General features: G+C 37.1%; 1 protein-coding gene and 1 non-coding gene across 2 annotated transcripts; both read right to left on the reverse strand.

Annotated features, from left to right (window-relative positions):
* Window positions 1-9,086: 9,086 nt before the first annotated feature.
* Window positions 9,087-9,159, reverse strand: trnac-gca (transfer RNA cysteine (anticodon GCA)). The gene has a single exon. It is a non-coding gene; the product is annotated as a tRNA-Cys (tRNA).
* Window positions 9,160-19,949: 10,790 nt separating this feature from the next.
* pcdh20 (protocadherin 20) lies at window positions 19,950-24,174 on the reverse strand. Its single transcript, XM_032561520.1, has 2 exons — window positions 24,008-24,174; window positions 19,950-23,609 (listed from the first exon to the last, which is right to left on the reverse strand). Exons 1-2 carry the CDS (start codon window positions 24,047-24,049, stop codon window positions 20,988-20,990), a joined length of 2,664 nt encoding a protein of 887 aa, XP_032417411.1. The 5' UTR covers window positions 24,050-24,174; the 3' UTR covers window positions 19,950-20,987.
* Window positions 24,175-24,795: the final 621 nt, after the last annotated feature.

The following is a 24,795-nucleotide window of genomic DNA, read 5'->3' on the forward strand; positions in this document are numbered from 1 at the left end:
GGTTGGTTATGTTTTGTCTATTTTATCCAACTACGCAACTTGGGTTAAGAATAAAATAATACAGGGCAGGAGAAGAAGAAATGCATCAAGGTATCATTATTGTTGCTTTGGCTTTTTTCTGAAAAGTTATCAAAAAAGGACCAAAGATTTTGTGCAAGAGCTTGTTCAAGGATTAGGATAATATGAACAGTTTTAATGTGGAATATGTATTTTTGTTTTTTACATAGATCATAGGGATGTCAAAACAGAAGAAGAGGAGAGATGTATTTTGATGGATTAGAGAAGCCTCACAAGGCAGTAAAAACAAATGCTCTCATAAATATAGCAAGTATATTTATTTTTACTTTATTTTTTAGTAAATTTGTGTTGTTTTCAGACCTCACGCAGGCTTCACAGCCTGTACTGCCTGCCTCTATCTTCTAGTTTAGCTGTTACAATTCTCATCTTGTAGATAATCATGAGCTCTACAAGTCCATAGCAAGCAGCCTGGGCTCATCTGTTGTGTTCTTTGAAGCAAATCCGGAGGGTAAGACAATCTCTTCCCCCACTGTAATAGAGACTGTTACACTGCAGAGATATCATTTTGCACATTACAAAAGGGACTTTACCAAGCTCTTCAGACTCTGTGCACACTCTGTTGGCTGTTTATAGGCGTGTGCTGTGCGAGAGATGCGGTTTTACACATGAAGGAAATGATCTCCACCTGGGCTCCAGTTTCTTTCTTACTAGCAGCAGGAGACGAACGAACAATGCAGCTGGGTTCAGCAGAGAGGTCACAGTGTTATTCTGTATCGGGAGTCCAAAAGGGTTTGCTTTATTTTCCGAGTGAGGCGCCAAGCGAGCGTGCATGAATAATTAACCGCGGGTAATATGGAAACCCATCCGCAAGGGAGGAATTGAAAGTGTTTGAGGGGACTAACCTCATGCTGGCTGGAAAATAATAAGGGATTGGTTTTCAATCAGATAAATGGTGATACTCTGGTAGAACAGCTAAGCCACCTTCACACTGGATTTAGTTCTAAACCCTATAGGTTGTGGAGTAATTTGGTGGATTCAATAAATGTTCAGCTTTCCTCTGAATACCACACACGTGGGGGCGTGTGTGTGTATATATATATATATATATATATATATATACACACAAACTGTATATACATATACAGTATATCCCAAATGATTTGTAGCCATAGTTACAGTAAGTAAGTTACTTCTTATTACAGTAGTTCTTGTACCTCTTAAAAACATAATTAAGGTTTTAATATACAAGTGAAATTTAATTTTTATGTTTTAAAATTTTAATTTATATTAATGAGGCTGCTGGTACTAGTTCATAGGTGAGTCAGTGTCATTATATGATTGTATGTGGGCATATTCATACACAATCACTCAATACACACATGGAAAAAATGTTTTTTCTCATGACTGATGTTACATGTTGTTTTGTTGTTTTAAAGTTTTCACTCAGGGTAGTGAAAGCTGACTGGATGTTTTTGTGTTTATGTAACAACATATTGAATGCTATGTAGCTGCTGTGATCAAAGTAAATCTACAGCTTAGAATACTGTTTATGTAGTTTTTTTTATATATATATATTTTGTGACAGATAGAGCCTTTAATAGTTGGATATGATCTCAAGTATACGACCCACAACAAAACAGCCTTAGATTATGATTGGATCTTACATGACTGGATTTACAGTCAAAATGAAACGTATTGGGGCAGCAAATTACTTTTTAATGTTGGGACTTGACAGGTTTTAGCACAGTCAGCCTAAGTTTGATTGCATTTCCATTTATATTGGATTACGAGATGGCAGCATGATTTCTTCATGGTTAGCACTGTCTCCTTGCAACATAAGATTTTTAGCGTGCTGGTTTGCAGAGCATGTTCCTCTAATGGTACAAACGATACTGGAATCAGTGAAATGGTCTTTCTATGCGAATTTATTTTGCTCCACCTGTATAAGGCATGTGATAAGCCTCACATAAATACTGACATAGATAAAAGGATAATTCTTCTGAAATGACTGTAATCTGTCCAGGTTTACCAGTCTGTACCATTTATCGTGATGTATAAGTCTTTCCATTTTTTGCTCTGGCTTTCTTTGGGCTTCTTTCACACTGCAACTTGATAACCTTCAGTAACAAGAGGAATGCTTTTCACTTGTTGAGAGGGAACAGCCTTCCTTCCCACATTAACATCCTCTGCTGTGGTGCTCCGTTTCCCACCTGCTTGCTTCTCCTCATCTTCCCCATTCCCAGCTGTTGGCCATTGTCTTTCTGCCTACCTGACCCCTCACCCTCCATTGCTCCACTGCGGTACCTTTGTAATGATGACATCTGAACCCTGTGATCCCGCTAAATGCATTTTTTTTTCTTACATAATTTCTGCATCGGCTCAAACAAACAAATCCATTCTGTGCTTTATAGATGGGGAGAAACAAAGGTGGCCATTTGAAAAGGACTTCTCTGGGAGCAAATTTCTTTGCAAAGTTCTTGGTGAAATAGGAGATTTGGTGCAACATAAATAATCCTTAATGGGCCTCTTTAATACTAATCAAATTTGTAACACATCTGAAAATCATTTTTCAGACACTTAACTGTATACAATATGCAAGGATCAAACAAAACATCAGAATATTTTATCAAATCAGATTTGAACCCTAAACCTGACAGACATTACACATTTAACTTAGATTAACATACATCTGAGAGATTAAAAACACCATGTTTGACACTTTATACACTGGAAATATTTATTAATTTTTCTGTACCCTGATGATGTTTTCTCCACATGTTTAGTGTTGTTTGCATTTGCACCAATGAATATCAGGAATTTAACAATCACCGGCCTGGTGAATGGCTGCACTAATAATATGCAAAGCAATGGGTTTCATGCCTTGTTTGAATCTCTAAGCAAATAAAAATTTGCCTTGCAAAGCCCAGGTCTAACTTTCAGATTTGAAAATATGACAGCCAGAGTGTTGGGGAATGCCACCTCCTTTACATAAAATCAAGGACATGGTTCCTGAATACATGGCATTTTGAATGTGGGTTGCACATAAAGAAGGGTGAAAATGTTTTAGTCTGGAGCATAAATATGTATGGCATCCATATATGTGACATACAGTTGAGGGAAAAAAGTATTAGCAATCATGAAAATGTAATTGTTTAAAAAGTTTTTTCCTAGGGCCATAACTTGCAGCAAATCATTTTGAACAAGACTTTCTCTAATTTACCAGATTTATTTTTTAAGCTTACATTATCTTACTTTGTGCTCCAAAATAATAAAGTACTGCAAAAAACAAAACTCCAGGTTGGAGTTATTGTCCCTCTGAACAGACAGACCTTTTTTTTGAGCAGCAGCTCAAACCATCATTGTGCAATCGTAAGCTTAAACTTTGTGATGCTTTTAGCAACCCCTGGAAGATTTTGATAAAAAAAACTACTTTCAACTAAGAAACATGTTCTAGATAGGCGATATTTAATGTATTTCTCAAAAGATAATAATGTAATAAAATGATGGAGTTTGGAGAAAAAAGAGGAAGCCAGATTAAGTCAGATTGAAGTATGATAAGAACAGTCTGATAGTAGATTATGCTTACTGGAAGGATATGTGAAGATTTTAAAAGATAACCAAAAGTAGTCAGGAGCAAAGCTGGGCCTGGGTTGTTGACTTGTCTTCCAGCATGAGACTGAACCAAAGTTTGTGTCACTACTGGTAAAAAAAAAACTACCCACTGAAGACCAAAGTTAACATTATTGACTGACCTGCACAAAGCCCTGACTTGAATCTGATTGAAAATGTGTGGGGCGAACCAAAAACTTGAGAGGTTCACACAGGAAAGCTATCAAATCTTAAAAAAAAAAAAGAAGAGATTTTTCAAAAAACAATAGAGTGGGATTCTGCTGGAGATATGTCAGAGACCTGTTGAAAACTATAACGAAGAACTGTAGGCTATTATCCAGCAAATATGATACACGAATGACTAACACCATCTGGGGTGGCTGTAATTATTTTGACCCAGGTGGCTCTTAGAAAGGCTGAGTTTAACACTCTTTGCTTTGTTTAACGACAGATGGACAGACAGATAGATATTCACACAACTACTATACACTTATTAAAAATAAAAAGCTGGCAGGGTTTAGACTGTACTTCGGAGATTCAACCTTTAATGAGGAAGATAGGTGCTACTTGTCAGTGGTAATGACTGTTTTCAGTGTGCAGCAGACCATGCACTGTACGTGTCATTCTTCAAACATCCTGCCAAACATTTGTTGCCAGGCACCCTTGTGCTACTCATAACACATGACAATTTAATGGTCAAAATGGGGCCAGTTAGCTTAACCAGAGACAGCGTGGACTAGGGATGAATGATGAGTCAGCAGTCAGTTATTGATCTTTGCCATTACCACGTATAGATCTAAGCAGGAAGGTAACCCTTGGGTAAAGGAGCCTTTTGTCACTTTTATGAACTCATCCATAAAATGATGATGAGTTAGCATCTAATGGTTACATGGCATATAAAAAGAAGGACAAGAACTAAGTTTAGATAATGTGTGAACTTTAGTCTGACTGGCTGAATTTTTAGCAAATAAATTATTTTTTCAGTTCGGAAACCCCACAATGTCTTTGTTTATTTGAAATGCACATGGTAGATTAAATAAATACCACTATATACATTATGGTTTATTATTACAAGGCAGCATTCTGCTGGTACATGTTGGATGCTAAGTGGATGCTACATAAACTGTCTCAATTAGCCCTTAGACCTTTTCATATTTTCTCACAACTACTGAAACTGTCCAAAATTGTCTTGGGATGTTGAAATACTGTATTAAGAGTTTCTTTCATAGGAATTACAATGTTGAGCCAAATTCCCTAGAAACAGCCCCACACCATCACCCCTTCTGTAACAAACTTCTCACACTTGACAGTGCAGTCAGGCAAGTACCCCTCTCCTCGAAACTGACCCATTTACTGAATTGCCAGATCGAAAGGCACGATTCATGATTTCAGAGATGTTTCCATTGTCCTGTAAGTTGCCTACCACTTCTTGGCTGAGTTACTGCCATTCCTAACTGCTTCCATTTTGTTGTAATAGCTGTATCACTTGACTGTAGAATACTTAGTAGCAAAGATATTTTATGAAAGGACTCGATGCATATTGGCATTGGATTACAATAATATGCTAGAATTCACTGATCTCCTGAGAGTGAGCCATTCTTTCACAAATATTTCCAGAAGCAGTCTGAAAGGTCAGGTGCTGGATTTTATTACACCTGTGGCCATGGAAGTTATTGGAACACCTGAAATCAATGAGCTGGATGGGCTAGTGAATACTTTTGGCAACATAGCATGTGTAAATGGCATGTGAAACTGATGTAAATTGACAACTGCTGGCATTCACAAAATAACTTGCTGTGCAGGTTTTGTGTTATAATGGCTGATACTTCACATTGCATACCATACAGGTTGCTGCTCACATACCTGTGTCTCCAAAATAAGAGTTGGACTGGAAAGCTGAGCATCCGGTTGTTTCTGGTAGACAAAGTTCCAAGAACACACGAGGCATGACTTTCTGATCAATGACTGACAGCTATGATCAAAGCCGTCTGACAGTGTGGAGCAGCACTGTTTGTATAGTTTTTCCGGCCGCTGTCAGACTGTGGGAGAAATATATTTTCTTCTTTATCGTCATGGGGCTGCACAGCAGTATGTTGACAGCTTGGAACTTGTTAGCAGCCATTGTTACAACAAAGCCGTATGGTACTTCTGCAGGAAAGTAAATGTGATGTGGGTAATTAAAAAAAACAACATTTGTATTATATTGTTTGCTATCCTTTTATCACAGTGCTAAGATGCAAATGAAAACTTTTTCAAAACTGATTCAGGTTGCATACACATAATTAACTTATTGTTATGTAAAATAATGCAGCTATACTTATTCACCTTCATATTCAGACAAAACTAGTATTTATTATTACAAAATGAAAACAATTAAACAGATACACAAATACTGTATCTAAATCAAATTTTAAATAGTTTTTTTTTTTGGAAGGCAAAAGTACATTTTTGTTTGGTTTTACAGGGATTTGTCTTTAGATTTTCATTGTTTCAGTATTTAATGTCCTCAATAAATAAAGCATTTATCTCTAAAATAGGTAGTGTAATAAATAGATGCATAGCTTTAAAGCAAAAAGCACATTGCTGTGAAAAGAACTTATGCACTTCAAATTTATATATATATATATATATACAGTATATATCAATAAAAATATTCATGATGTTATTTAAAGTATTTTTAAGATTATAATATTTCTACCTCAAATAAGACATGTCGGGTAGTTTGTTTCAAATGTAACAAAGAAATCAGATCCATCAGAATTATTTTGTCTTCAAATTTGATTTTCAGATATATCCCTCCAAACTAGCTGATTGTTGTATGCTTTTGAGCTGGTAAATAGTGAAACACAGATCTCTCTTTGACCTAGAAATTTCTGCCCACAGAAAAATGCTGGGAACAGCTCCTCTGGTAACTATCAGTTTCTGTAATTTGCAATAAGACATTGTCAGCACACTGAAAACAGAGGTCGGGACCGTGCCGGAAAAGAGATAGCAAGTTGTGGGTATGATATCGATACAGTAAATTTGCCCAAGTAGAACACATTGAGGCAGCTTGGGAGCATCAGTTCAGTAAAACTGATGCAGCTAAATGATGCAGTTGAAGAAATGGAGCATCTAGTGTGATTATATCCTAATCACACTTATGCCTTCATAGACTTGTGAGTACATGAATCGGGAAAGGAAAACCAAATGGCAAAATTGAACCAGTCACATATAGGTCCACATAAACCAATTTCAAGTTTTACAAAATCCCTCTATAGAGTCTACATGTAGATCTGTTACACAGTCATCAAATTAGTATCCAATGTGTCATCGCTCATCACAGCTAAATCTGACCTATAAAGTATGCAAAATCCCCTTAAAACCCAGGATTAACCTGCAAGCAAACAAGATTTACATTTTGGCCACAAATCATGATCCAGACAGAAGATGAGTGCCATAAGGCCTCCTTTCCACTAAGTGGCTTATTAGTCACAGTAATTTATTAATGCCCACCTGTTTCTGCTTACAATCATTTCACAGTTCAGTTAGCAAGTATGACAAAGGCCAAAGGTTTGCCTGCAAGGGAAACTAACATCCTCATTATTTCTGAGTGAAAAAAAAAAATCCCCATTTAAAATAAAAGTTGAAATGGCAGGACTAATGACAAATAATAATGAATGTGAACAAGAGCAACCAGTGTGCACTATTTTATTTTTCTTTTGCTTTTTGTTGCTCCAAATCAAGAGTGGGTGGCTTTTCTTTTCTCTCATAGACTGTCATTTCGGCATAACACTACATTTGGAAATGTAAGTGGCATTGGTAGACATTTTGCACTTTTTTCATTCATATTCACCCAAAAGTAACTTGGCTCAGTAAATGGCTGATTTGTGAAAAATTGTCAACAATGATGATACAAGCTGAATTAGGTAGTTTGACTGATCTGTCACAGGAACAGAGAGGATTCTGGGGGATGTCTGTAAGACAGTGTGTAGCCCAGAACCTGTTGGTTCTCAACACTCAACATATCATCTCACTGTTGCCCTGTCTCCTTTACCTCCATACACCCACACAATAAGTAACTTTCCAGATATCATTGCAGTTCCCATTTACCAATCATCATTCCATCCGGATTTAGTTTTCCTTCTCAGAGTTGCTGAAATAAAAAGCTGAAGTCAGTAGCTTTCACACCAGTTCGGAAATGTAATTTCCCTGGTGAGGCAGCATTGGTGAGTTCCCACCCAGCTGGTTGTGGTCAGAAAAAGTAATTGAGGGAAGCACACATTTTCATATTATTTAATTTCAGCTGGTTGTATTTCTACAGTTTTTTTGTAAGTCGCTTCGGTGCGTTTCTCTCTTCACTATTAACATTTTCAGAGCGAGTGCATTTTTCAAAAACTATTAGCACAAACTTCAAAAGCATGCCACTTGTTCAAACTGGATTCCTCAAAATCAAGGAGTCATGTCAGCAAATGGCTTTGTTATGCTTTCACTACGACAGTTCACTCTGTGTTTTCAATGCAAAAAATTCAGATTGTGGTGACACTACCTGAAAATGCTAATTATGCAATACACTCTTTGACCAGCCATTAGAAAGCCACATTTAATTAAAAAACAATCTGTATTTTGTGAGGGAAATGACTACAGGACGTGTGTGCTTCACATTTTTCCTGCACATGCTATTTGCAGGCCTAATGTACTCACAGAATTGTGTGAAAGCGAAGGACGATCTTGTTTACAACAACCATAAGAAGCAACCACTGGGTAAAACTTTTCTGTCATCAGTAAAGCCTGATGTTTGCCAGACAAAAATTCTTCAAATTCAGAAACATTTTCGGGAAAGAATAAGAAAAAAAAAAAAACACATCAAATTGACACACTTTAAAAACTACTTCAACATTTTTGCTTGAAATGACTTCAAAAATGAAATGACTATTAGCTTTGTAGCTAACAGTATATTCATAAGTATCATAGTTCATTTTGACTGATGTGACATAAATAAATGATAATGTATTAAAAGAGCAGAGAATTGTGTTGGTGTAAATGATGCATGTCAAAAGCACTCTCAATTTGTTGGAAGGAATGAGAAACTGCTACTATGACTTCACAACTTCTTGTTGTGAAGGTTGAACTAACAGTTGTGAACATTTTAATTCTGATGCACTAAAGCATTTGAGAAAAACTGCCAATATCTTAGTTTTTTGGTTCAATAATTTAACAGTTTCATTGTGTCTAGAGACAAAGTTCTTCAAGCACAACATTGATGCCAAATCCAACCAGTAATGAGCAGAAATTAATACATCATAAAGATGAAAGAACCAGGCACAAGTTAGTTTTGTTCTATGTAGTTTAGAGAAACAGGGAAGGCACAGATGAATATACAGGTCAGAAATGCAGAGTTCATCACATCCAGCTCTAGTTTTCATGCAGGGTGCAAGTTCTGAAAAGTGTTAACCTTTCATGGGATTTAATTGCTCCACAGGGGACATCCAGATTTGAACTGGAGGACCTCTTGATCTGCTGTCAAGTGCTCTACCACTGAGCTATGCCCCCTACATCAAGGCGTACCATTGGCATAAAGTTAATGATCAACCACAACATTTGCATTTTTTGTGGTTTGCTGCTTACAAACAACATAATCTCACTAATCAACCCTACTTTCCAAACTGTCTTCAGTAGATTCAGTTTTGGCTTCTTTCTTAGAATTCCTGAAAATGTTCAACAAGATTGAGGAAGAAAACTGATGTGTAAAGGGTGCTCACATTCAACCGAGTAACAACATAAAGAAGGAGGAGATGCCTGAACAGCAAATATGTAGCAACACAAAAAATAGACAAAAATGAAGTAAAAGTCAAGCCTGTATTGAGCATTTTCTTCCCATCAGTACACTTTTTATTTGTGTTTCTTCAAGTGATTTAACTACAATTGCCGGAAACCAAAACCAGAAGGACCAAAACTTCACAAACTTTAATTTCAAGAGTTTTCATGAGTTTGACACATTTGCTCCTGTTTTATGACTGTTGTAAAACAGAAAGATAATCAAAATGAAAACAACCTGTTACTTGCAGCTAAACTGTTGTTTAGCTTGTAAAAAGCTTGTGATATGAATAAATATGAAGGAGAATTGCAGGTAGTGAGCATCTGAAACACAATATTTACCCAGACTCAGGTGTTCAGGTCTGAATTTGAGACCTCTCCATCTGCAGTCAAATGTGCCACCACTGAACTAGTCTAAAACTTTCTAGACAAACAGTCTTGATTTCACCTACTGCATTTTGTAGGTGCTGTTTCAGTCAGTCGTCCTCTGGGGATTAAGCTTTGTCTTCCTGCTGATGTATTTCATCAGTTTGGAGCCAGACAACTGTAATAAGACAGAACCTTGAATTTATCTGATGAAATACTCTAAAAAAGTGAATTACTGAAAGCACAGCATACTTTGTGCTTCTATGTTTTTTCCAGCTTTTTCTTCTTTTTTTCCCCACAATAATGTTGCAATGGTTCATGGACAAAACATAAAATTCTTGTAGACTAAAGAATGAACCAAGAAACTACTATAGAGAGCTACATCTTGAAGGTTGTGGACAGTCTACAGTTTGAGAGTTTTAAAAATTTACAAGTTAATATGTCCAACACATACACAAAATTGGTGATCCAACTTCTCTCAAGAGAGGTGAAACATGTTTTCAGTGGATTCAGAGAAGTTTTTAGTAGAACTGAATCAGAACGGGACAAATATAGCCCCTCATTCAAGTACAAGTTTGAAAAAAAGGTGAGATGATAAGAGAATGAGTACTAACAAACTGGCTACATGTCTTTTTGTTCACTTTCAACAGTCTATAAAGATGAATGTGTGTTGTTATTTCTATTGAAACAACCCATTTATGCCTCGGTAAAGTTCAAAAGCAAGTGTAGTGTCATTCATGCACAGCATCTGAGCAGGAGGTACTGAGATTTGAACAAGACCTCTTTATCTGCAGTCAAATGCTCTACCACTGAGCAATGTCCCTTCAAAGAAGAGACAAGACAGAAAACATTTTACACGAAACAAGACAATGTGACTCTTGCTACTTTTCCTATAAATCCTAACAATTTTCTGTGGCACTACTTAATTTTTCATGGCTACAACATGTAAATTGAAGTTTGAATATTTTATACACTTTGTTAATGCACCTATATATTATGCATATTGTGTATGACTTTATGAAATTAAAGTGACCTTCTGAGTGGTTTTCTACGTGTTCACTAAAAGTGAGGAAGGTGTAGGATGTCATAAAATTGTTTTCATTTAAGAAGTAAAGAACTGAACGACGACATTGGATCACACAATAGCATAGTTGATGGTGTCAAGGTTTGCTATACTCACGCTATATAAGCATGAGTATAGCAATGCAGTGATAAATGGTATAGGGGAAAAGTATTGTACACATGAAAAAAAACATGTATCAGTACCATAGTCAGCCGAGACACCAACTTAAATCTGATAGTATCTCAAAAGTATTCCAGGAGCTGTGGCCAAATCACTGGAGAAAGCAAATAGATCTTCATAAAAAAGTCTTACTTTTGCGAACATACTCTATAAATAGTAATGGTCACAGCTACATTTCTAAATGTCTGAATATCCCAATTAGCACCACTGGACCCAAAAATCCAGAAGCTGAATTAGCATAATTTTAGCATAAGCCAGAAACTGCCAGATGCCCCTCTCTTAAGATTTCTGACACATAAATCTTAAAAGTTCCTGGTAGCTCCATGGTTGATTGTTTTTTTTTTTTTTTTTTTTACATCCTTGGCATTTAATTTGTGCATTTTTTTCCTCAACACTTTTCTTGTGACTCTGTTGACTATTAACAAAACATTTGTTGATTCTGTGATCACACGCCAATATGTTTGCAGTTTCAAAAGTGCTGCATCCTTCTGAGAGACTTATAATTTTGACTGTACAGAGCCAGTTAAATCTCTTTTTGGGTCATTTTAACTAAAGAAAAGAAGCTGCCTATTAATTATGTACACCTTGATGTAGAGTATTGACCTTCTTATGCGATCCCCTCTCACAATACATAGATACATATCACCTGCTGTGCATATCTCTGTTAAGGACTCAGGTTTATCCAGCTTGTAGTTAGAAAATATGCCTACAATTAATGACATTGTCAAAATACATTGCTTGTCTAATAATTATGCACAAACTGTGGTGTGAAATTCATGTCAATGACTCCAGTAGAAAAAAAATTAACTGAGAAACTGTGGCATGTTTATTACTTATTTAATCTCTAGTATAAAACATGTTGAAAATAACTTTAAATTTTATTTTTACAGGCTTATTCAGTTATCAACATCCAAATACCCACAGGTTTTTATTTTTCTGTTCTTTCTCTGTTCTTATTCAACCTGCTCTGTGTGCCTGTCTGCATTTGTGTTTGTATTTTTGTTGTGATCCTTTGCCTGCGGCTGTAAGCTTAGAAACTACAAATAATCTCTGGGGTTAGGTGGGTTTTCTTTTCTCCCTTTCTTCCCCCATTGCCCTCTGATTGTCATGTAGACCAAAGCATAACTTTGTTCTCTTGTCTCAGGTGAAGTGTCTGTCTCACCATCATAAAATACAATACTGAAATATGGAAGGACAAATTAGTCCCTGAGGTTATAGCGTGCATGTTTATGTGATGAGCAAATGCTCTGACTGTCCTCAACCAGTGTGCAAACATGGCTGGAACTAAGTTATAATGTATCCAATCAGGAGGTAAATGAGAGGAATAAAAATATACACACAAATGAAAACACGCACACACACCCGCATACGCACTCACACATTTTATTCACCAAATTAAGCGAGGAGGCTTAGTTCCCCTTGACAGAAACAGAAACAACTTACTGTGATGCATGAGTGGCCAATATTAATAAGGAAAGCTCATCTGGCACTCCATTAACTTGGTATGTTGCCACAGCTCAGACGGCCAGCCAGACAGACTGACCCTAAAAGGCATCTATCTTTGAAGTCTGATATTTTTTTCAGATGGAAAAAAGGGCCACTTTTGTAGGGGGTGGGAGGGTAGTTCATTCAGCCTTCATTCCTTTTCTGCCTTTAAAACGAGAATCCATAATTTAGAGTTCTTATTTCTAGAGTTTTAAAGTGGGATTAATAGCTAACCTACCTGCAAGTGCACCAAAATCATTCACTTGAATTCATAGAAAGAGAGAGACAATTTCATTCTGGAGTAAGGCTAGTCATTCAAGATTTTTGATTTTTTTTTTTCTTTTACATAAAATAGATCAATCATCCAATCATGTGAGACAGTCATTCTGCTGGTGTTATTCTGAAACAGCTACAGATAGGATAGTAAGCAATTGCAGCAGCAAAGATGACTTTGCCTTTTCAGGGGAGACAGGAGCATATCTGTATGAGCCAGATAATACAGAGGAGGAACTGTTGGTAGGAGAAAGAGCAGAGAGAGAGAGAGAGATTGCGGTTGTTGAAACTCCAAAGAGAGCAGAAACTGGAGAGAACTATTTTGTTACCATCACATCCTGTGTGCTGATACTGGCATGTCTTCAGCTTGGCAAGGACTTGTCTATGTAACAGGGATGCCAGTGCTTCAGTCAGGCAGTATCACATAGGAATGGTTCCAAGCACTTAAGTTTAATTTTTTTCATTTAAAAAAGTAAATTGATAATAACACAAAAAACGCAAGAGACTAAATTCTAAGGTTTACTAACATATTGGCAGACTTATATATGCAAAATAACGTGTCTCAGCCAACAAGCAGCCCCAGGGCATGTTATTTAGCAGCAACAACCAACTAAAGAAATAAATGAGCATATGGGAGAAGGATCAGACAATATAATATTGTTGTGCATTGCAATGACATAATTTGCAGTATTATGCAGTATTTCTAAAATATGCATAAGTGACTCCACTCAAACCAATATTGCCTTTCTGCGGTATGAAGATGTCTTCTAATTCATTCCACTGACCTCTTCCTACTTTAAGACGATAACAACTCACAACTACTTCAAAGAACCCACTTCAACAGTCAACTTCTTTTGAACCAGTTGACCCTTGACATATAGACTACCCTATCAAATCTTGACCTACACAATACAATGGAGAATATGAGTAAGTCTTAATTTAATTTGATTTTATTACCACAGCCAGTTAATTAGAAACATACATGCTGCTGGGTTAAATTTAAGCAAACAATAGTTAAATTTAAAGCAAAGGCTTAATAGTCATTTCGCCCAACCAATAAAAGATGCAATATATTGGCCATAAATAAGCACTTGTTTGTAGTAAAGTGCTTGTCCTGTCACTCATTTCCTTTCACGCCAACATTTATGACTTGCCTCAGGGATCAGCAGAATAACCCTCTTCAATGGTTTAGTAATTAATTTTCCCATGTTTGCTCTCAAAATATTTGATTACTACAGAACTAATATGTGATACGAGTTAAAGTTTAGTGTTGATCATTAGTTAGATACAGGGGACAGAATTGGACAGCGGGAACAAATGTCAACACTGAAGTGGTTGACATGTACCTACAGGTCTGGAAACTAGATGTTACATAAAGCTGGTGTGTGTACAGAGTAAATTAAATATAAACACTATATTATAATTTATCAGTAGTCAAAGATGGTTTTTTCAATTCTTGAGGCAAAATTAATCAAGACACCAAGGCCTTGATTAACCTTACTCTTTTGATCAAGAGAGGAGACTTCCAATATCTCCGTACATGGGAATTACATCATATTCTATATACTGCTCATTTAAAGACTGGGTCAGCCATTATGTATTCAAAAGTTTAACAATTTTTCTAACGATTTGACATGTACATGTGAGAAGATGAACATTACTTATCCGAATGGAAAATGCCCGCCTAGGCTTTTCACAAAGAACACAAATAATATGGTTTATTTGGAAGATACTCACAGCACACAACATATGGTAGTATTTACAATGAGCTGAGGGTTGTATAGCCAAGGTGTATAAAGAGTATTATGCAGATTAAAGCAAAAACATTGAGTCAATGGCTGAGATAGTTGTGTCTCTGAATCCTAAGAAGGGCATAATATTGGTTATGCGATACATGTATTGATTTTTTTGGATCAATTGTACCTTTTAAGACTAACAACCTGTAGACAGATATTGAACAAATTTCTCAATAGGCCTACATTTCTGTATTTATTCGTCTTGAGCAAAATTCTAGATTAAATGTCATATTTTCAATAGCTATGGATGAAGAAATTATCAGAATTAACAGAAGTAAAGACTTTAATAGATCTGTCTGTGTATAATGTATCCATATTGTGTTTCACGTAGTAAACTGAGTTACTAAAATAAATTAACTGATAATATTAAATTGATAATATTTGCATTTGAATTAGCTGTACATACACTGTATAAAAACACTCTTTCCAAAATTATTTATATTTGCTCAAGGCCATGATAATGAAATATAGTTTAAAGTTATTACATTCAGTGCATATATCTGTTTACATACAATAAAACTTCTGTGTATATTATCGAATTTTGGAAAGCTCAAATAATGTTGTTAGCTTTGTTAGTTTCTGAGAGGTTGACATTATGTGAAAATATTGAAACATCTCAATGGCCTTCTTTTGCTAGGTAACCAGAATATTACATTTAATTTAAAATTAAGTTTTGCAGCTTTAATTAAGCACAAGCACCCACAGTCAAGCATAAAGTGTATCAACTACATAGAAACCCGCTTCAGTAGTTAGCAAAAATTGGCACTCAATTGCATTCACAGTGCAGTCAATCCTATTAGGGCTAGGAGCTTATTAACACTGAAATGCAATTGTAATTCAGAAAAACGACAGATTTGCTGTGGAAATGTAGTTATTTTTCAGAATAAACTTATGGAGTAAATTGTTAATGTTCTCTTCAAAAAAAAATAACATCAAAAGATGTTAATCAAGACTGCCAGCATGTCTTAAGGAAATAAATTAGTTGTGTTGTCATTTGCTTGCATCCCTTTACACAAAGAAGTAGAGATGATTTCAACAATTTTTAAGCCATATTTTTCATAAGCATACATATTGTTCAAAGTCGCTGGCAATCTTTGTTGTGGATTTGGTTTTGATGTTCTCTTATGTTCTTCTTGGTCTTCTCTGGGTGGCCCAGCTTTTTCAGGCAGTGAGAAACAAAACAAGCTATGTTGTTTGATAACTGAGATGCCTCTATGTGTGTAGGTGTGTGTGTAGGTGTTTGTTTTCCACATGGGGTAGTCTCTTGCTTGGGGTCTTGCTTTGCGCCTGTTAGCTGCTGGGATAGTCTCCACCCCTTAAATGTGATTGAAATCTAACATATATTTTATCTACAAATGTTATTGGAAAAAAAAAATTAATAATATCCAAAAGGTCTATTGTACTGGTTAGGAAAGGAAATAAATCCAGTGGCATGACATTATAATAAATCATCAGAGCGCAGTTGTGGGAAAAAATAAGTTGCTTAGAACCAAGTTGCCACAGTTAATTCCCTGAACTCCTGTTTGTGTTTTTGCTGGAATGAAACGGAGAGAGAAATGGGGACGGAGGAATAAAGGAAATTAGTAACGTAATCCACAGCAGGATCAGAAGAACGCGATTGGATTATATGTTGTTGCATCACAGCAAATGAAAGATGTTTGAGATCAAAGGCAGTGATTTTCACTGGGAGAATATGGAGATACATTATTGAAGATTAAACAAAGTGTGTGTCGGGGTGTGTGTGTTGGTGTTCTTGTGGTAGAGGGCCGTATTTGATGTCATAACTTGGGAAATGTAGCCTCCTCCATTCACTGGAGCTGTGTAACCTAACCTAGGCCTCTCATTGTGTCTTTATTTGTTTGATTTCAAGGCAGGGACCTACAATTAAGCCAATCTGGAAATGGGATCAGGCTGTGACTGACGATAATTACCTGCTGTCTACACCATTAAGAATTTAATGTAATTTCAGATAGACTTTCCTGGAAGGGGGGTAAAAGGCCCAGATGGTAATAGAAAACAGAGAAAGTATGCAGGGGCAAAGGTTGAGATGTGTCTGTGTCTAGCTGTCTATGCAGTGTTTAATTATCTTAAAATAAACTTAGTCACCTTTCAAAAGCCTGTTCTGCCCTTGTTTTGATGGTTTTAGCAGAAGTATCACTGATGGGGATCAGTCATGTGGAAAAGCTGTGAAGTGTCTCTAACTGCCACCTTTCCCAGCTGTTCCTATCCTTGTAAAACCCAGAGCGGGATTCACTTAACAAAACATCCCCTCGAAGATCAAGTTAAGCTCAATAAGATCTTATAGCTGATTATATAGTTTAGGGCAAAGTTGCAGTATGCGGATAACTGAGTTCAGTTCATGTTTAGAATATGATTGAACAAAGAACCCTTTCTAAAGAAAAGGAAAGAAAAGATGATTTCTATCATGTTTAATAGGTTTTAAAAAATCAGTGTTATGTTCATTTTCTTACTAAAATAAGTCTGAAACCTTCAGTAAACTACCCAGTAGTTACAAGATATAAGTAAAGACCAGAATAGCACCAAGACCATGGTCAAAACTAATAAGTGCTTATTTAGCAATAAAGGTACCTTCACACCAGCAGCGGAGAAATTTATGCTAATAGATTACAGCACCCACACCTGCTCAAGATCCTCTCTGTTGCAAAACCGGTTCATTCTGGAGTGCGATTTTTGCACAAAATCAATCATAAATTGCACAAAAGGATTTCTTTATCACCAGAGGCAAAAGAAAAAGAGTGCTCAGGGAGCATATGCATCACAGCTTTACAGTGGCACAAAGGCTTAAAATATGAATGCACAGCAGCAGGTGTGATGCAGCAATTTAGCAATGCAAATGTACCTACACAGCCATGCAGGTGCTTTAAACCTGGTGTAAAGAGAGAACCTGCTGGGAGTTTGCCACAAAACTCTTGACAGGAACACTCGCTAAGAAGCAATATTCACATTTTAGATTAAACAAAGACTGAATTAATTGGTCACAATTCTCAGTGATTTGAAGAGCTTATATTGGATATGCACTGATGCTTTTCAATTAATCTGTAGACATATACAGGAAAGGTGTTCCAACTTCCAAGTTTTTAAGATACCCTTACAGAAAAAAAAACTTGATGCAACTCTTTTAACCAAATACAAATATGTTTCTACGTCCATTTAGACAATAACTATCTGTCCGCCCTGATTTAGAAATACATTGTCAAAAAAAGTCCAGCCTTCTTGAGGGACAAGCTTAAAGTACTCTTGTGATCTCATCTTCCATCCTGATTTTCTTTAGTGCGACAAACATGAGGGACTAGTTGGTATTTCGTGGGCATATGAGCATGTTGACATGAATATTCTGCTCAGGTAACTTATTCCAGCTGCTTGGAGTCTGTATAACCTCCTTATTAAGTTATTAAATATTGCTACTTAGTTTTTTCTGCACACAATTCTGGCACTCCTCTACAACACCTGGTGAGAAAAGAAATAACTTAAGAAGAATAGAAAGCATCCTAAAAAGAAAGGGAGCATGGATGTTATTTTTGTATTTATATTTGTCATTATTCTTAAACTGCTTCAAATCTAACTGATTATAGAAAAGAAACATGTTAGCAAAACAAAGACTGAACTCAATCAAGCAAATAAACACATTGTCGTACACTATCAACTTTAGTGTTTCTTAAGTGCCTTGCTTATGAGTGATATAATAACCCAACAGTCTGGTATCACCGTTTCCTGTCCCAGCATGTTAAGGCAAAAAAAGAGGCCCACTGAAAAACTAAACGCTGGAAGGGGGAGAGAAGGGACATAGTGAAGTAAGACCTTCATTGTTATTTCTGCAATTAATCACGTTCCTGCAAGTGTTTGCACAGTGTGAAAAACAAATGTAAAGTTATCCAGACACCATACCAAATTAAGGGTTACTTGGCTGCAAGCTTTTTTTTGGTGTAGCCTTGATTGAAATGCGTCACCAGGGTATTGACTGAGCGAGAGTTCTGCTTGATGAATGAGGTTAAGACATAGCACCTAATTTTCCAAGGGTGAACAACATTTGAAGCAGGCACCGTAATATGCGGTACAGTAAACTATGAGTGATATTACTGACAAAAGCAAGAGGGCTTCTTTTAAGAAACACATTACTTGCCTGACTGTTCCTTTAAGAAAATAGCTACACAGTTGCAGAAAAAAAAACATTTGAATCCAGTTATACTTGTCTTGGAGCATAAGGCAGATCACATGCATTCCCTTAATGTCACGCCTTGTGAGATATTTTGTTCTTATTAAAGCACCTTCCATTATTACCTGTGATCATACACACAACTAGCATGTGCATGCTATGTATCATATTTCAGCCTATTTGTGTAATGCACAGCTTGGCCAGTAATGATTACTGAGGATTACACTGAGGCTGATAGCTCCTGATGTGCTCTGTGCCTGCATGGCACACTTCCGTCCTGAAAAGCCTGTGATCACTTAAGAAGCTGCTTGGGTGAGCACATTGTGAGCACAGGTTTGTTTGGATGTTTGCCGCTTTGTGAAAGCCAAACAGGTTTCAGTGGTGCTTAATACAACAGAATTCCTCTCTGGGGAGTGTACATCCCGTTAACAAGAAAACACAGAGTCCTGAAGGCTTTGTGTCTGCACAGCTTTCACAGTAAACACAAACAAGCACTGCGCAGGGAAGCGGCACCTTCATAAAGCTGAAGATTAGGTGTTCGTATGTTGGAGGAGAAAGTGTCACGGCCACTTTCACAATTTCATGGGTGATATTTCATGAATTTGTACTGGTTGTAGCAGTAATAGTGGTACAGTGCAACTCAAAAAAGGTGAGGAAAGTTGATTTGACCTTCCACACAAGAGCAATGTTTTACCTTTAAAGTGTTACTCTGGGTGTTACTGTACCAGCTCTGACACCCATGCAGGTGTTGACAGCGATACAGGGTCTCAGGCTGTTTTTCAACTGTTTTCTGGCACTTGCATTGTGTGTAGTGCAATGCATTAACCATTTCCATACTAGATCAGAAAACTGTATCTAAATTTTAGTGAATTTAACTGATATCAAATTATTCTACTTTGTTCTAAAAAGCCAATTTTCCCCATAATTGGTACATATGTGTTAAGAGATGCATTTACTAAAGACACACATCGAATTAATGCATTGTGTGTTTGTTTATACATTATTAATATTTTAAAAAACAAGCTAACAAGAACAAATGCGAACTTGAATCTGTGAGTTATATTAAACAACCTGTCAATAAACAGGGAGGTGAAATAAAGTATCTTGAATCTTTCTTCATATGATAAAGGATTTCACAGAAAAACAGTTTGAAAAATATGGCACATATGAGACATAGGATGATATCAAATATATTATAAAAATAAATATCTTTAATAGTTTATCAGATTTTCTCTTTCATACACTTGCAGTTTATTTTACAGACATTAAAAATGGCATGATTCTTTAAATTAGATTGACATATGTAACATCAAGCACATAAATGACAAAAAATAGTGGAAATTGTTTCATTTATCATCTTTGATAAATTATTAGCTGTATTGGGAGGGATTTTATGTTAAATATGTTTGACTGCATATGACTTCAGGTACTTTTCAGTTGTGGAAGTCTTTTTGTAGTTACTCACACTGTGCTCAGACAAGATTAAAAAATAAACCAAAAACACAGACAGGGACCCCATGCACACTTTTTTTCTGGGGTCTTGTTAACATGTATGACAAAACTCAATCCAGTCCAAAGTAACTGATCAAGAGCTAAACAGTGAGGCTGATTGTTCTGATAAAGCTTGGCAGGGGTCTATATGTAGGTTTTAAAAATGTGCTAATCAAGCACATGATTTCTTTGCACATGGGATGTTTCACAACATTCAGATTTAGAAATTAGATTTTTGCTTCGTGAATCTACATGGACAGTTTTTGAAAAAGTAAATATTTTAAAATTTCTCTAACTTTCACTGATAACCTCAATGGATAATTTTTTTCTTAAATTGATTTAAGAGAACGGACCTCCTATGGTGAAACGTCTCTATTTATACCAGTGCAAAAGTGTTACATAAAATAGTAAAACAATTTTTACAATATGTACAAAATAACTGTAATCTAATCAGTTGCTCTTGTTGCTTTACTATAATGCCATTATTACTTTCTTGCCAATAATTTTCTAATGTGTCACATTTGAATTAATTGAAAAGAATCACGAATACAATGTATCGTATAGGAGATGACAAAATAGAACTTTAAACTTAGCTCTTCCCCTCTTGGGTATATTGCAGTAATAACACTAAAATTACCAAAGCAAAAACAGCAACTTTATGTAAGAGCTGTATTTCTTATATTTGTAAACATTCATGTAAACAGTGGTAGCTTTTGGATATGTACAAAACTGATGATCAGATGTTTGACATCTGCCTGAGTTTTCTGTTCAGAAAGTTTGTTGAGCCATTTTTCAATTTTAAAGGTACTTCCACTTCTGATCTTTTCTTCCTTATCTTTTTGAATCTCTTGCAACATATGTATGATATCAATATGAGAACCAGGGAAAACAACCCGAGACACGCCACTGAAAGACTGATGAGGATGGGCCGACAGGGGAACAGCTCATACCTCTCTGGCCCATCTGTCATCTGACTGATGTACCAGGGCTTCTCTTCAACTTCTATGTCAACGTCTCTGGTCAGCAGACTTTGGATGTAACTCTCATTACTCACTGTTTCATTGACAAAGAAGTTAACCATGACCGTTGAGTAAAGCGGTTCAGGTTGACCGTGATCACTAACTTTCACTAGAAGGCTGTAAAGCCCCCTGTTGCTGAGCTCTCTCTTCAATGTTATGTTTCCTGTTTCTGGGTCGATGGCAAATGACCCTGGCTCACCCCCTTTCCTTTTAATGATACTGTAGGCAATCACAGCATTCATTCCTGTGTCTTTGTCCACTGCGTATACTTCTGCTATTGATGTCCCAGGTGTTGTATTAGGTAGTACCAGCATGTAGGACTGGTTGGACTGAGGGAAAAGAACAACTGGCGGGTTGTCATTCACATCCAACAAGAGAACAGTCACCATAGTAACAGAGGAAAGCGCTGGCACCCCACCATCAGCGGCCTCAATCCACAGCTGGTACGTTCCTTGCTGCTCACGGTCTAGGGATGTCTTGGCCCTCAGTGCACCTCGGCCAGTGTCTATCATAAAAATGTCACTTCCATTAAGGATGGACAGGGCTACCCACCCATTCTTACCAGCATCAGGATCCGTCACAGAGAGGACACCAATTTCCCCATACCCAGGAAAGTTCTCTGGCACAAAGAAGGTAAAATCCTTGTTAATGAAACATGGACTGTTGTCATTGCGATCCAGTACAGTCACCACCACCGTAGCAATTGACTCCCTCCTGGGTGTCCCCTGATCTACTGCTCTAACTATGAACCGATATTTTTCTTTTTCCTCTCTGTCAAGAGATGTCGCAACAGTCAGAACCCCCGTCAGACGATCCACAACAAAAATCCCAGGAGTATCACCACCAAGGATGTAGATTACCTCCCCTCGACTTTCACTGTCTGGGTCTGAGGCTTGCAGCTGAGTTAGAAATGTATTTGGTGAATTATTTTCCTCAATTGATATTTCCACCAAAGACTGTTGAAACACTGGTGCATTGTCGTTCTCATCCAAAACCTGCACCTTTAGGAACGTCTTTATGATTAGATCTTGAGTATTGTTAGCAACCAAAATTAGCTCATATTCCTGAGTCCTCTCATAGTCCAATGTCTCTGTTGTTTCTAGTAAATACTCATTCTCTAACTGTTGGTATGGGACAAGCCTGAAGGGACCAAAGCCTTCCAAATAACAGTCCACCTTTTGGCTTTTGTCCATATTTTTGATAGTAAAAAATGCAATTGGAGAAAAAGCTGGCTCAGACTCCTTTAATGTCACCACTCCATCCTTCTCGGGTGCAATATATCTAGGTATGACAGCAGGGGGTCCTGCAACCACTTTGATGATATAGATAGTTACAGTTGCAACAGCAGGGATGCAGCCAGGTCCATTGGCCAGAACAGTCAATTTGTAAAATGTGGTTGTGACAAAGTCTAGTTTCCTGGCTAGCTTGATCCCCCCTGTAATTTTGTCCAAATGGAACAAGCTCCTGGTGTTCTTTGGCACACGTTCACTGTAAGCGTAGCTGATCTGTGCATTAGCACCAAGGTCAGGGTCAAAAGCATGCAAACGTGCCAACTGTGCCCCTTTGCTGGTATTCCCGTGCAGAGTGACATTAATTTGTGACTCTGTAAATTTAGGGCAGTTGTCATTTACATCTGTGATGGCAATTTTTAAAGTTGCTGCTCCAAGAAGGGGAGGGGTCCCTCCGTCTTCTGCAATGATATCTGTAACATATTCAGCTTGCGTCTCTCTGTCTAAAAAGTCTGTCACAATGAGGAATGGTGTCAGCTCACCTCCATCATTCTCCTCTACATCCAGAGTGAACACACCAAAGTCGTTAACCAGCCAGTAGGTCTGCACTCCATAAATCCCCAGGTCCGGGTCAAAAGCAGACAGTTCCACTGCAAAACGGCCATTTATTGGTGTGTTTTCTGGGATAGACATGCAGATTTCATCTGTGGGGAACTTTGGCCTGTTGTCGTTCACGTCTTCAATTAAAAGCTTTACTTTGACAAGCTGAAAGTACTGCTGAGGCAACACAAACACGTCCAGTGAAAGGAAACATCCCTGCTCCTCAGAGCTGTAAGGACACAGGGTCTCCCTGTCAATCTCAGCAGTGGATGTGTAAAGCTCCCCAGTAGTATTATTTATGTTCACATACTGCTCACTGACCTTCTTTTGAGTGAGACTGAATAAAAAGGGGGGCTCAACTGTGAAATCCAAACGTAAGTCCACTCCAATAGCCCCGATGAAAGTCCCCTTGGGTAATCCCTCCTTTATCTTATAGATGAGCTCTTTTGCTTGACTGAAATTTGCCAGACAGGAGAGGGGGGTTGTGTACAACATAAGGATGTAGAAACCCTGTAATACAAGAAAATAAAAGATATTTCAGGTTGATTAAAACAACAACAACAAAGTATCAGAAAACTATGATTTTGGTGAAACTGAGCATTTCTTGTTCTGTATGAAATTCTATTCTTGTTTTATGTTGTGAAGTCTTAGTGGTATAATAATTACAAGCACCACTACGCTCACCAGTTAAGAAAATAAATCTAAGCCATGGCTTAAAATGATATTTGTTACAAAGAGTTTATTTTATATTGAAGAAGTTCCCATCGTAAAAATGCATAACAACAGAAAGAACCTTATGTATCCATGTTGATGGTACAAAAAGTCACTCTGTTTTTTTAGATCACAGCAAGACAGTTTTTTGTTGGGTTGCAGTGATTAGAAAAAATAGAAATTACCTGAAAACTTACCCATATGCTGTCTCTTTTGCTGGAGTACCTGCTCCTGAACATGTTTATGTCCTTGTCCAGCACTTTCCACTTACAGCAGGAAGAGTGGCAGCTTAAGTAACTCAGGCATTTTGAGCTGAGCAGACCTCTGCCGAGTGCTATGCCTTATTTCTCTCTGACTTGAACAAGTCATTCATCTCAGTGCTGGCTCAGGACACTCCCACCACATGCAAATTAGTTCCTTGTACTAACCAATGAGAGGTGATAGTCAGTGGGAAATCTTGACTTGACAGATTCCTCTTTTGTACATCTTGTCAAAGAGCACTGACGCAGACCTGTACTTTTCACAAGCAGCATTATTTTCATAAGGTTGCATACCTTGCATTCCTAAGTCAGAGTGAAAGCATATGATTATCAGCAGGGCTTATGATGGCACGACTGACTGGGCAAGATGGGAAATATCAAGAGCCAAGAGATTATTTTAAATCCAGCAGTAGTTAAAAATATCATAGATAGAAAAATGATGTGTCCAAGATACCAAGAGAAATATTTGATATTCTAAAAACAGCCTCTGACAACTATAATGTTTCTTTTTTATATATGCATAATAAAAGGGGGAAAGCATATTTAAGGTGTGTTACAATGATAATAAGACATTTACATGTGGCATTATTTGTGGCATACTGTATGCCTGCAAGCAAAACAAAAAGAAGGACATTATCACAAAGCCAGCAGAGAGGAGAACGTGGCATCATAAGTGCTTGTGTGGTCTCACTCTGGATTGAGCCTCTAACTAAATCAAGCCCCTA

The sequence above is a fragment of the Xiphophorus hellerii genome, chromosome 4, assembly GCF_003331165.1.
Source record: "Xiphophorus hellerii strain 12219 chromosome 4, Xiphophorus_hellerii-4.1, whole genome shotgun sequence".
In the NCBI taxonomy this organism is placed as follows: Eukaryota; Metazoa; Chordata; class Actinopteri; order Cyprinodontiformes; family Poeciliidae; genus Xiphophorus; species Xiphophorus hellerii.

Excerpts from the sequence above, each read along its gene's own strand:
- pcdh20 (XM_032561520.1), bottom strand. The coding sequence starts at position 24,049 with ATGTTCAGGAGCAGGTACTCCAGCAAAAGAGACAGCATATGG. Across the intron at positions 23,610-24,007 it reads GCAAAAGAGACAGCATATGG|GGTTTCTACATCCTTATGTT; the intron begins GTAAGTTTTCAG and ends CTTGTATTACAG.